We start from the raw sequence: 14,291 nt of genomic DNA, 5'->3' as shown, positions 1-14,291 counted from the left end.
AGAAATGCTTAACTTTGTTTAAAAATATTCCTTTAGAAAGTAAAACCCAGGAGTATTGACGTATCTTAATTCTCACACAGCCGAAAAGATGAGTGAAAAAGATGACGTTGAGAAACAATTGAAATCGTTACAACTGAACAAATCCCCATGCCCTATGGAATACCTGTCACATTCTATACCCCGTTCGCGGCTGAGTTAGCCCCTTTGTTAACTATAATGTATCGTAGATCCCTCCAACAAAAAAACTGTGCCCAATTGTTGGAAGAAAGCACAGCACACCTGTCTACAAGAAGGGTAGCAGAAGTGATCCACAAAACTACAGTTCATTATCCTTAACACTGAGCTCGAACATAATGAGATATCTCGAACGACCTGCTCCATGACAACCGACATGGATTTCGAAAACATAAATAATGTGACACCCAGCTCGTGCTTTTCCCACATGGTATGCTGTAACCTTTGGATCGGAGCAGTCAGGTAGATACAGTATCTCTCGATTTCCGAAAAATATTTGACACAGTACCACAACTATGCCTGTTAGCTAAAGTGCTATCATATGGGGTATCAAACGAAAAACGTGACAAGACTATTTGTTGGTAGGGAAGACGAAGCATGTTGTCTTGGATGGGGAGTCATGGACAAGTAACTTTGGCTGTACCCCCGGGAAGTGTGTTCGGACCCTTGCTGTTCATGTTCTGTATTAATGACCTTGCGGACAATAGTAATAGCAACCTCAGAGTTTTCGCAGATGATGCAGTTATCTACAACGAAGTACAGTCTGAACTGAACTGCACAAATATTGGTGGTTGGTTTGGGGAAGGAGACCAGACAGCGTGGTCATCGGTCTCATCGGATTAGGGAAGGATGGGGAAGAAAGGCGGCCGTGCCCTTTCAGAGGAACCATCCCGGCATTTGCCTGGAGTGATTGAGGGAAATCACGGAAAACCTAAATCAGGATGGCCGGACGCGGGATTGAACCGTCGTCCTCCCGAATGCGAGTCCAGCGTGTAACCACTGCGCCACCCCGCTCGGTGCACAAATATTCAGTGACACCTTGATAATATTTCAACGTGGTGCAATGATTGGTAGCTTCCTTTAAATGTTCAAAAATAAAAAAATTACACTTCACAAAACGAAAAAGATAGTATCCTATCAATACCATGTTAGTGGGTGACAGCTGGAATCTGTAAACTCATACAAATACTTGGATGTAACACTTAGTAGGGACATGAAGTGGAACGATGACATAGGTTAAGTCGTGGGTAAAGCAGGTGGCAGACTTTGGTTAATTGGTAGGACACTGGGGAAATGCAGTCAGTCTACAAAGGAGATAGCTTGCGAATCTCTCGTGTGACTTATCCTGGGATATTGGTTCCGTACCAGATAGGACTACCAGGGGATATCGAACGTGTTCACAGAAGGACAGCGCGAATGCTGACAGGTTTGTTTGACACTCGGGAGAGTGTCACTGACGTGTTGAATGAACTGATCTGGCAGACTCTAAGATAAACGAAGACCATCTACAGAAAGCCTACTTTCAAAGTTTCAAGAACTGACTTCGAATGATGACTCTAGAAATATATAACCCCCATGTATCGCTCACTTAGGGATCGTGAGGATAAGATTAGAATAATCACAGCAAGCACAAAGGCATTTAAACAATAAGTTTTGTCGCGCTCCATACATGTTTGGACCGGGAAAATGCTCTAATAACTGGTGCAGTGGGACGTAGCCTCTGCCATTCACTTCAGTGGTTCGCAGAGTATGGATGTAGATATAGAGGTAGATCATCTACGATACAGTTAATGAAGTAATTCAGTCACGTGCTGTTTCTCCCACGAATTAGTAATAAATATCCCGCTCTCCGCAAGTACAATTTTCAGATTGTGGAAGGTGACTTTCGTAGATGAGGCCAGGAAGAAGATTCGCTGTGGTAGATTTTTGTAATGTGTATATTGATGCTTCTATGCAAAATTTGTGCTGCATATGGTAGTAAAGTCACAGCTTTTGTAGTAGTACGCGCAGATATAATTCTTGTACTATGTCGTTGTACAATCATTCGCTGCCGGCCGAAGTGGCCGAGCGGTTAAAGGCGCTACAGTCTGGAACCGCACGACCACTACGGTCGCAGGTTCGAATCCTGCCTCGGGCATGGATGTGTGTGATGTCCTTAGGTTAGTTAGGTTTAAGTAGTTCTAAGTTCTAGGGGACTTATGACCACAGCAGTTGAGTCCCATGGTGCTCAGAGCCATTTTGAACAATCATTCGCTGAGATGTTGTCTGTGCCGGCCGTAGTGGCCGAGCGGTTCTAGGCTCTACAGTCTGGAACTGCGCAACCGTTACGGTCGCAGGTTCCAATCCTGCATCGGGCATGGATGTGTGTGATGTCCTTAGGTTAGTTAGGTTTAAGTAGTTCTAAGTTCTAGGGGACTGATGACCTCAGAAGTTAAGTCCCATAGTGCTCAAGCCATTTTTTGTCTGTGCTAGGCCATTTTCAGATTAAGATATACCGATAACATTCTAGGGAAGTCACCTCATGGCACTGTGTTCAGCTACAAGGTGTCGTCATTTACACTTGGTAATTTTGAGAGGATTTTGAGAGTGTCTACAGACTGTTGGATGTTCAGGTACACAAGCTATGCATATTAATTTCACGTTGGGCCGATTTTCTGTAACTGTGTGCTCCTGCGATTATTTCGTCAGCAGACAGCGTTACAAAACTGAATATTGGTTCATGAACACTCATATAACAAGGTATAGCTTCAATATTCAGGGCTTCATCTATGTAAAAGTTCTCCGGAGTTCGTGTCTGTGTGGATGTCCACAGTCGTAAACGGATTATTTGTCAATTGTTACAAGCTCAGGAATAGACGCAGTTATACGGCCGCGAGCGTTTCGGCGCATACTCACTCATCGGCAGGCGAGCCGCCGTTGAGGTCTATGGTGCCGCTGGACAGAAAGGCCTCTCCGTACTTGTCGGAGGTCAGGGTGGGGCGGATGTTGAGGTAGCCGTCCCTGGCGAAGCTGTTGGACCTGTTGTTCACGTAGATCTCAAACTCGCCATTCTGCAACAACGGACAAATTGACTCTGTAAACAACCCACATTTTTCAAAATTTCGAAGTATCTTTAAACTTGAAAACAAGTCAGGACAAAACACACACACACCCACTCTTTCCTCCCACCCGCTTTACATACCACCTCTCCCACCTCCCTCACAAATGCCCACAAACCTTAACTTAGTCATTCAGAGTGGCCGCGTGGTTTGAGGCGCTATGTGACGGATAGCGCAGCCCATCCCGCCAGAGGTTCGAGTCCTCCCTCCGGCATGGATGTGTGTGTTGTTCTTAGGATAAGTTAGTTCAAGTACTGTGTAAGTCTAGGGACCGATGCCCTCAGCAGTTTGGTCCCTTAGGAATGCCCTCAGCAGTTTGGTCCTTCAGGAATTCACACACAAAACTTAACTTAATAAAACTTCATGCAGATGGTTCAAATGGCTCTAAGCACTATGGGACTTAACATCTAAGGTCATCAGTCCCCTAGACCTCGAACTACTTAAACCTAACTAACCTAAGGACATTACACACATCCATGCCTGAGGCAGGATTCGAACCTGCGACCGTAGCAGCAGCGCGGTTCCGGACTGAAGTTCCTAGAACCGCTCGGCCGCAGAGGCCGGCACTTCATGCAGAGCTATAGCGTTTATTTTATAAACAATGATCTATGTTTATGTCAATGCCAATCGTAATTTCACACGTCAATTTTGCATTTTAAATACATGTTATTTTTGCAGTAATGAATATAATATAAGTAGATATACACTTACTGTCACCAATGTGCAATGTAAGTGCTGCACAAAGAAACTCTCTGCTCCAACACAAACTCTTTGAACATAACTTTAATCACGCTCTTTGGTTTATTTGCATTCCTGGCCAAGAGAACTCTGTTAGTATCAAACATATATCTTAATTTGAGGAAGCACAGCATTGTGTGGTAGTGGAAAAACCACTGTTTACGGATAATAAGTCTCTCATTCTTGGACCATTTCCCACTTATGCCATATACACACTGAAACTGTCTAAGCGTTACAATTTGCTATACACTTGTACCCCAGCATTTGTAAGCAACTCATCCAAACTGCTGTGGATCATCTCATAAATCTTGACGAGACTGTACACTGCTGTGTTCCAGTTCTTCCATCGTATCAATGGGAGTGCTGTACGCATGTTTTCATTAGCTGCGTGGAGTGAGGTTACTACTATTCCAGGATTTTTCCGTAACGTTATTTGTCAGCAATCAGAACTGACAGCGCTCCATCTTTGCAATCGGTGAGTTGCGCAGACTGTGTCGACATTTACAGTAAAATAATGTTGTAAAGTTTGAAAGCAAAATGCGCCGTATTAAAATCTTACTTAAGCGTAGAAGTATGAAACCGGAATTTCCCTACAGATGATGCTACCCGTCAATGTAGGATCCGTGAGACCGCGTCTGCAACGCCGTCTGCTTCCTGTAACGGCTGACGACACACAGTAACCACACAGTAACACACAGTAACCCAAGTTCCATACATCGTTATCTGTTTCAAACACGTAAACATGTCGAGTTTTGTGCCTACGAACTACGATTTGCAGACAACATTTGTTTTCTGTTATCATTTGAAGAAAACTGCTGCAGATTCGCACTGAATGCTTGTAGAAGCTTTCGGCGATCATGCTCTTGGGAAAACACAGTGTTTCGAGTGATCCAAAAAATTCATAAGTGGTGATTTTGGCGTGAGAAAACACGAGCGCGGGAAACCACCGCAAAAGTTCGAAGACAACGAATTGCAGGCCTTATTGGATGAAGATGACACTCAAACTCAACAGGAACTCGCGGAACAATTGAATGTGATGCAGAAAGCCGTTTCTCTTCAGTTGAAAGCAATGGGAAAGATGCAGAAAGTGGGAAAATGGGTTCCGGATGAACTGAATGAAAGAAAGCAAGCAAATGTCTTGCCTAGCAAATGTGCCTGATCTGTACCCACTGGAACACATATCGTGCACTAGCTGCAGCGTACGTGCCCGTAAACCACCATCCCGTAATTTGTGGAAATTGCTTGACCTGTGGGTATACGTTTGGTGCCACATACTTCTGGAATCCTGTCAAGGACTTGCAGAATCTATACCAAGCAGAATCTCTGTTGTACTGTGTTTGAAAAGTGGAACAACATGCTATTAAACAAGTGGTCATAATGTTTTCGCTCATCGGTGAACGAGGCATCAATAGAACCGTAAACACAACGAGTTTGCATGGTGCCTTGACAAACTGGCGACAAAGGAAGAAAGGAGCTATTTTGTGTGTTACAATATGCGAGACGTTAGTAAATTAAAATATTATGACGTCACTGGTAGTGTTGCAAAGTGGTTTCAGTCATATCTTACGAATATAAAACAAAGGGTGTCGTTACGCAACACTTCAGCAATCAGACATCATCTGACTGGGAAAAAAAAAATTACATGTGGTGTTCCCCAGGGTTCCATACTAGGTCCACTACTGTTTCTTGTGCATATTAATGGCCTGTCATCTGTTGCATTACCAGATGCCAAGTTTGTCTTATTTGCAGATGATACAAACATTGCAATAAATAGTAAATCAAATATAAATTTAGACAAGGCAGCTAATCAAATGTTTACTGACATTAATAAGTGGTTCATAGCCAATTCACTGTCATTAAACTTTGAAAAGACCCACTATATGCAGTTCAGAACTTCCAAGAAATTTCCTTCTGGTGTGTGTATAAAATATGATTACAAGGAAATAGGAGAAGTTGAGAGTGTAAAATTCTTCGGATTACAACTTGATAATAAATTCAGTTGGGAGCAATGTACTGACGAACTGCTAAAGCGCCTAAACAAGACTGTGTTTGCAATGCGAATGATGTTAGACATAGGAGATATAAATATTTTAAAAAAACTGGCATATTTTGCTTTATTTTCACTCCATTATGTCTTATGGTGGTATATTTTGGGGTAACTCCACAAACAGAGAAAAAAGTTTTAGAGTACAGAAGCGTATAATAAGAGTAATGAGTAGTGTAAATCCGTGAACATCATGTCGAAACCTATTCAAAGAATTGGGCATATTAACCACAGCTTCTCAGTATATTTATTCCTAATGAAGATTGTTGTAAATAATACATCTCTTTTCCCAACTAACTGCTTAGTACACAGTATCAATACTAGGAATAAGAACAATATACATAAAGATTTAAAATCACATACTCTTGCCCAGAAAGGAGTCCACTATTCAGCAATGCATATTTTCAATAAGTTACCAACAACCATTAAGAGTTTACTTTCATACAAGGCACAATTTAAACATAATTTAAAAGAAATTTTGGTGGCCAACTCCTTCTATTCCATCCATGAGTTTCTCAACAAGTGCAGCAGACCATTTTAATGCAAATTTATTATACTTTAATTTTTGACAATACTTGGTTGTAACAGCCAAGTAACTACCTACTGTGTGAATGATGGATGTATGGAAAGCAGTCTTAAGTCTGTAAATAGTGGAAGTTTAATTTTAAATCTTGTATATAATCTGGCTGTTCTTAACTGAGGTTCACTGAAATGAATAATTTACTTTAATTTTTGACAGTACTTGGTTGTAATAGCCAAGAAACTAGCAAATGTCTGAATGATGGATTTAATGGAAGCAGATGTAAGTATTAAACCTGTAAATATTAGAAGTTTAAATTTAATTCATGTACATAGTTTTACTGTTTATTGACTGAGGATCCTTAAAATTAATGAAACTCAAGTTTTCCTAATTACATTTTTGTAATGTGTTTCTGACATGTTCCACACCTAGGAGGATTGCCTCTTTTATGTGTCTATGGAATGAATAATTAATCTAATGTACCTGTTGTAACAGGGATTGTGGAAAAGAGCCGCCATGTAAACAGAGCACTGTGTTGGTATCGACAGTTTAGGGGCACTGGTCACCTTTATAGACAGAAAAGTACTAGTAGACCAAATGGGGCAGATGCAACCGTGCAGAGGGCGAAGGAAAAAGCTTAGTGCACAGAGTAAAAAAAATAAACGGTCCGCGCAAGTCATGAACTTGGAATAAGACAGTAAACTGCGCGGAAAATTTTGCGACAGCGGTTGCATTTGAAACCGCACCGTCAACAGCTGGGGCAACAATTAAAACCGGATTATTGCGGCCGGCACCTCCAGTGTTGCATCATAGTGCAGGAAGCGCTTGAAGATGAACATTTCGTCCCCAAGCTGATATTCAGTGGCGGAACAACCTTTATTTATCTGGTTAGGTTAATCGTCACGATGTGAGAGTGTGGGACACTGAACATTCTCATGCAATTGTGGCGCATGAACGAGATTCGCCTAAGGTCAATGTTTCCGGCGCAGTGTGACAGACCAAGTTGTACGGGCTGTTTTTCTTCTGTTAGAAGACTGTGACGGCTACCTCTTAGCTTAAAATGTTGCGGTTCTAGTTGTTTCTACAGCTGACAGCTGATTCCGAGAATTTCGACTTCCAGCTGGACGAGGCACCTCTCCATTCGATCACTGATGTACGACCCAATCTAAACGACGAACTTCTGCATCGCTGGATTGAGTGCAGTGGTGAAGATCATGCGGCCCCTGTTCCCTTGGGCCCCCAGGTCGCCTGACCTAACGCTTCGTGAGTTTTTCCTTTGGGGGTACACTGAGGACCGTGTTTACGTACCCGCACTGCCGACTACACTCGAACAGCTCAGAGAAAGCATGACTGCTGCTGTGAGGGAATGTTGCTACACAAGGTGTGAGGTGTGGAATGAACTTGACTACCGCTTGGTCGAGTGGCGTGCGACCAGAGGGACACCCGTAGAACACTTTCAGAGCGCAAAATGCAAACTCGGTGAGTTTACGGTTCTATTCATGTGTCAGTGATATACGTGCATTTAATGCTGTGGAAAATATACCAGGTGCAGAAGTATGAAACCGGAATTTGGTTGCAATAATTACACGTCTGTTGCTTAAAACTGATAAACAATATTTTATTCAAAATAATCTCCATTGCTATTTATTCATTTCTCCCGCCTCCCACCTTCCCCCCCCCCCCCCCCCCCTCCTCCTCAGACTACGAATGCCACACCAAAAAAGGCAGTTCTTCTTTTGAAGCGAACTAGTCAGCGAGCCATTTTCGGACATTTTCATACGAATTGAAGCGTTGTTCAGCGAGAGCGCATCCCAGTGATGCAATCAGATGATAATCGGACGGAGTCATGTCTGGAGAATGAGCTGCATGCCCTAGTATTTCTCAATCGAACGCCTCGATCGTTTCCCTGACCCGTTTTGCTGCGTGTGATAGGGAGTTATCATGCAGCAATATGTATTGATTGTTAACAGGGGGCCTAGAAACGACGGAGAGGCTCTGCCCCCGCCGCAGCCGCAGTGGTCCACAACCTCACGACGACTACCGCAGTCCACTTCACCCCACCGCCGCCCAACACCAAATCTCTCTTTCAGGTGGAGCAATATGACTTTGTATTGCCTTTTTCTATGTTCCGGTCGTTTTTGAGGTAATGCTCGGTTTCACTCGATCATTTGCTGTCGGTAGCGATCAGTCTTAACGGTTTCATCAAGTTTTAGCAGCTTATAGTAGATGACACCCTTTTGATCCCACAAAACACAGAGCATTGTCTTCTTCCCAAAGCTATTTGGTCTTGCAGTGGATGTCGATGGTTTGTCTGCATTCAGCTATGACTTACTACGCTTAGAATTCTCAAAATACAGGATGATTATAATTAAACTTTCAAAACGCCGTAGAAATAACACCACTGGTCAGATTGACGTCAAATTGGAACGGAATATTATCGGAGAAGAGGGAAAACGTATGGCAGAAGAAAAAAATAGTGTAAAAATTGATCAGTAGCTGGCGCTGCATGTGTCAGAATGTGTGAATGAAAACACCTGTCATGCACACGACCCATTGAAGTTGGTATAAACACGCCGGGTACACGGCTTTTCCTTCTTTCGCGTCTCCGACGTTCGCCATCACTGTCTCAATGCAGGATCGCGCTCTGCTTGTAAAGCTCTATTACAAGAATGATGACTGTGCGCACGTCGCTCTGCAGAAGTTCCGGACACTGAAGGGCTTGAAAAAAGGCGCTCGTCCGATGACTGCCGTGGGTCTGGAGAAAATGATTCGAAAAGACGGGTTCTTTTGATGTGCAACCTGGTAGAGGGAGGAAACGAATTGATTCGACGTCAGTGGGAGCAGCGGCCACAGCAATGCAGGAGGAGACGAGCGGTGGTGTGCAAACGGGTAGTGCACGGAGAATTGCCCAAACAATGGACATTGAGCACGGTGCGTAAAATCCTACTAAACATCCATCTTTGCCATTCATTTAAAGTTTCCTATGTGCGCGAGTTGCATCCTGTTGACCTGCCAGCAAGAGAGATCTTCGCTTTAGAATTTCTTGCCCGCGTGGAAGTGGACAATGATTGACCGTGGAAGATTTTGTGGACAGACGAAGCCCACTTCCATCTGACAGGATACGCCAATACACACAATTGTCGAATATGGGCAACGGAAAATTCACACGCAAATCAACCAGTACCACTTCATCCTGAAAATGTCACTGTGTGGTGCGGGTTTACAGCATCATTTATCATAGGGCCATATTTTTTCGAAGAGACAGGTGCTTCCGGTCCTTTTACCTGTAACATCCTGGTAAGCGCTATGAGTGTCTTTTGCTCAACCACGTCATTCCAGCTCTCCAACAGCGTAGATGTGTGGATGGGATCATTTTTATACAAGATGGCGCACCTCTGCACATTTCAAATCCAATTAAGCAGCTGCTGAGGCGCCATTTCGGAAATGCTAGAATTATCAGCCGCCATTTCCCTACAGACTGGCCGTCCCAATCACCTGATCTTAACCCGTGTGACTTCTGGCTGTGGGGCTGTCTGAAAGATGTGTCCAGTGTTCCGCTGGCAGACTTAGCTGCATTGAAGGCACGCATTGCGCAACACATTCTGGACGTGACCCCAGAAACACTTCGATCAGTTGGGTAACATGCTGTTTCTCGATTTCAACTTGTTGCAGAAAACAGTGGACAGCGTATTCAACATGTTTTGCGCCAGTCACACGGAAATTAATAATCCGATTTGATTTTGATTGATGCTTTTTATGCGGTTTTTGGCCTCATGACAATTAAATACTGATTTTTACCATCCGATGTGATATGACCTTGCCGTGGTGGATGGGTTTACGTAACTAACATTATCACATCTGTACACCCATTCACGCTGAGTAGTGTAGTTTGTTTAACGTCAAGCGTACACTCTAGGCATTGTTGTATGATTCATTTGTTATTTGTAGTCGGTCACTATTAAATTATGATGCTTACAGCGCCATCTATTGCTACATTTTGTTATTATTTATGTTTCTTCTGCCATACGTTTTCCTCCTTCTCTGATAACATTCCATTACAATTTGACGTCATTCTAAAATGTAAATGCCGTCTGGCTAGGGGCCCCCTTCGGGTAGACCATTCGCCAGGTGTAAGTCTTTCGATTTAATGCCTCTTCGGCGACTTGCACCTCGATGTGAATTAAATGATGATGATTAGGACAACACAACACCCAGTCCCTGAGCGGCGAAAATCTCCGACCCAGCCGCGAATCGAGCCCGGGTCCTTAGGACTGACATTCTGTCGATCTGACCACTCAGCTACCTGTTTTTTCCGTTTTGTTCGATATAGTTCGTTGCGTTTGGTCTGGGCGGACGTCACAAGACATCCTTTCCAGTTGATCGTTGATTCCTTGACTCAGTTTTTTTACTACAAAGAGCGCGCAGCCCTCTGACCGAACACGCTGAGCTACCGTGTCGGCATTTTTTTGTTCTGTATTGTTCGTTGAATTTGTTCGGGGTAAACGGCCGATGACACCCGTTCAGGTTCATCGTTGATCCGTTCACTCAGTATTTTTATTACAGAGGGTAACTAACCTTCTGACCGAACCCGCTGAGCTACCGCGCCGGAAGAGAAACGACTTTCTTTTCTATCTGGCGAGCAGCATTTCACAATTGGTCTTCCGAGTTGCTTGCTGTCTTTCATTCAGTTCATGCGGAACACATTTTCCCACTGTCTTCACATTTCCCATAGCTTGCAACCGAAGAGAAACGCCTTTCTGCGTCACATTCAATTGTTCAGTTTGAGAATGATCTTCATCCAATAAGGCCTCCAAGTCGTTGTCTTCGAACTTTTTCGGTGGTTTCTCGCACTCGTCTTTAATCAGGTCAAAATCACCACTTCTGAATTTTTTGAACCACTCGAAACACTGTTTTTTCCCAAACGCGTGTACGCCGATAGTTTCGACAAGCATTCGACGCGATTCTGAAGCAGTTTTCTTCAAATGATAACAGAAAACAAATGCTGCCCGCAAATCGTAGTTGGTAGGCACAAAACTCGACATGTTTACGGGTTTGAAACAGATACCGACGTATGGAACTTGGGTTACTGTGTGTTGACATTCGTCGTCAGCCATTAGAGGAAGCAGACGGCGTTGCAGACGCGGTCTCACGGGCCCTACACCATTTATAGGCTAGCACCATCTATAGGGAAATTCTGGAGTCATACTTTTCACTTGGTAGAGCTTTGAGACCTCATGAATCATTTATAGTAGTCCTGCACGGTTCTTAAAGCGTCGCTTACCCACAGCTGCACCAGAGGGCATTATTTTCTCTGTGGTCGGTGGCCACTGAGTTCTGCTACATCAGTGTGTTTCGAATACATTTATAAACAGCTGAGTTAGGGATGAATGCTGTCAACAAAACAGCTCTTTTTTCGCTTCGGAGATAAGCATACTTCAGCGTGTCACGTGAGCGATACGTCGTCGAGACTTATACTGCTCAAGGTAGTGGACGTCGACACGACGTCCGATATCAGTGCATTCGATATCGGCCAGATCGAGGTTATCAGCGCATCGAACTCGCCGTTTCGAGATCCTGCAGAAGCAGAGATTCTAAGCTGTCCTTTGACCATCAGACAGACTCCCATATGGACAAGACAGTATGAACCATCCCTAGAGCAGATAAATAACGAAAGATTTGGAAGCAACAAATCACCAGGTCTGGATTGAATCGCAGTTTGATTTTACGAAGAGTGCATCACGGTATTGGCCACCATACCTCGCTTGCCTTTATCCTGAATCTCTCGCACAGCACGAAGTCCCAAGTGACAGGAAAAAAACGCAGGTGACTCCACTATAAAAGAACGGTAAAACAACAGACCCTGAAAATGACAAACTAGTATCTCTAACTTCGGTTTGCTGCATAAACCATGAACATATTCTCAGTTCAAATATAATAAATTTTCTTGAGACTGAGAACCTTACGTCTTCGAATCACCATGCTCTTGAAAAGAATCGCTCATGAAAAATTCAGCTAGCCCTTTTCTCACATGATATACCGAGAACTCTGGATGAAGGGCAACAGGCGGATTCCATATTCGTATATTTCCCTACCCCCATGAACCATGGACCTTGCTGTTGGTGGGGAAGCTTGCGTGCCTCAGCGATACAGATGGCCGTACCGTAGGTGCAACCACAACGGAGGGGTATCTGTTGAGAGGCCAGACAAACGCTTGGTTCCTGAAGAGGGGGAGCAGCCTTTTCAGTAGTTGCAGGGGCAACAGTCTGGATGATTGGCTGATCTGGCCTTGCAACACTAACCAAAACGGCCTTGCTGTGCTGGTACTGCGAACGGCTGGAAGCAAGGGGAAACTACAGCCGTAATTTTTACCGAGGGCATGCAGCTTTACTGTATGGTTAAATGATGATGGCGTCCTCTTGGGTAAAATATTCCGGAGGTAAAATAGCCCCCATTCGGATCTCCGGGCGGGGATTACTCAGGAGGACGTCGTTATCAGGAGAAAGAAAACTGGCGTTCTATGGATCGGAGCGTGGAATGTCAGATCCCTTAATCGGGCAGGTTGGTTAGAAAATTTAAAAAGGGAAACGGCTAGGTTGAAGTTAGATATAGTGAGAATTAGTGAAGTTCGGTGGCAGGAGGAACAAGACTTTTGGTAAGGTGAATACAGGGTTATAAATACAAAATCAAATAGGGGTAATGCAAGAGTAGGTTTAATAATGAATAAAAAAATTGGAGTGCGGGTAAGCTACTATCAGCAGCATAGCGAACGCATTATTGTGGCCAAGATAGACACGAAGCCCATGCCTACTACAGTAGTACAAGTTATATGACAACTGGCTCTGCAGATGATGAAGAAATTGATGAAATGTATGATGAGATAAAAGAAATTATTCAGGTAGTCAAGGGAGACGAAAATTTAACAGTCATGGGTGACTGGAATTCGAGAGTAGGAAAAGGGAGAGAAGGAAACATAGTGGGTGAATATGGATTGGGGGAGAGAAATGAAAGAGGAAGCCGTCTGGTAGAATTTTGCACAGAGCATAACTTAATTATAGCTAACACTTGGTTCAAGAATCATAAAAGAAGGTTGTATACGTGGAAGAATCCTGGAGATACTAGAAGGTATCAGATAGATTATATAATGGTAAGACAGAGATTTAGGAACCAGGTTTTAAATTGTAAGACATTTCCAGGGGCAGATGTGGACTCTGACCACAATCTATTGGTTATGAACTGTAGATTAAAACTGAAGAAACTGCAAAAAGGTGGGAATTTAAGGAGATGGGATCTGGATAAACTGAAAGAACTAGAGGTTGTTCAGAGTTTCAGGGAGAGCATAAGGGAACAATTGACAGGAATGGGGGAAAGAAATACAGTAGAAGAAGAATGGGTCGCTCTGAGGGATGAAGTAGTGAAGGCAGCAGAGGATCAAGTAGGTAAAAAGACGAGGGCTAGTAGAAATCCTTGGGTAACAGAAGAAATATAGAATTTAATTGATGAAAGGAGGAAATATAAAAACGCAGTGAATGAAGCAGGCAAAAGGGAATACAAACGTCTCAAAAATGAGGATGACAGGAAGTGCAAAATGGCTAAGCAGGGATGGCTAGAGGACAAATGTAAGAATGTAGAGGCTTGTCTCACTAGGGGGAAGATAGATACTGCCTACAGGAAAATTAAAGAGACCTTTGGAGAAAAGAGAGCCACTTGTATGAATATCAAGAGCTCAGATGGAAACCCAGTTCTAAGCAAAGAAGGGAAAGCAGAAAGGTGGACGGAGTATATAGAGGGTCTATACAAGGGCGATGTACTTGAGGACCATATTATGGAAATGGAAGAGGATGTAGAAGAAGATGAAATGGGAGATACGATACTGCGT

General features: G+C 43.5%; 1 protein-coding gene across 1 annotated transcript in view; it reads right to left on the bottom strand.

Moving 5' to 3' along the window:
• The window catches only part of LOC126474870 (beta-1,3-glucan-binding protein-like), a 111,360-nt gene that overhangs the window by 68,601 nt on the left and 28,468 nt on the right, over nt 1-14,291 (bottom strand). Inside the window, exon 2 of the mRNA XM_050102352.1 lies at nt 2,911-3,065. Coding sequence (XP_049958309.1) covers nt 2,911-3,065 — 155 coding nt within the window. The remainder of the gene's footprint in view (nt 1-2,910; nt 3,066-14,291) is intronic.

Source organism: Schistocerca serialis, chromosome 4 (assembly GCF_023864345.2).
Source record: "Schistocerca serialis cubense isolate TAMUIC-IGC-003099 chromosome 4, iqSchSeri2.2, whole genome shotgun sequence".
NCBI classification, from domain to species: Eukaryota; Metazoa; Arthropoda; class Insecta; order Orthoptera; family Acrididae; genus Schistocerca; species Schistocerca serialis.
This window is presented reverse-complemented; position numbering and strand designations above follow the sequence as displayed.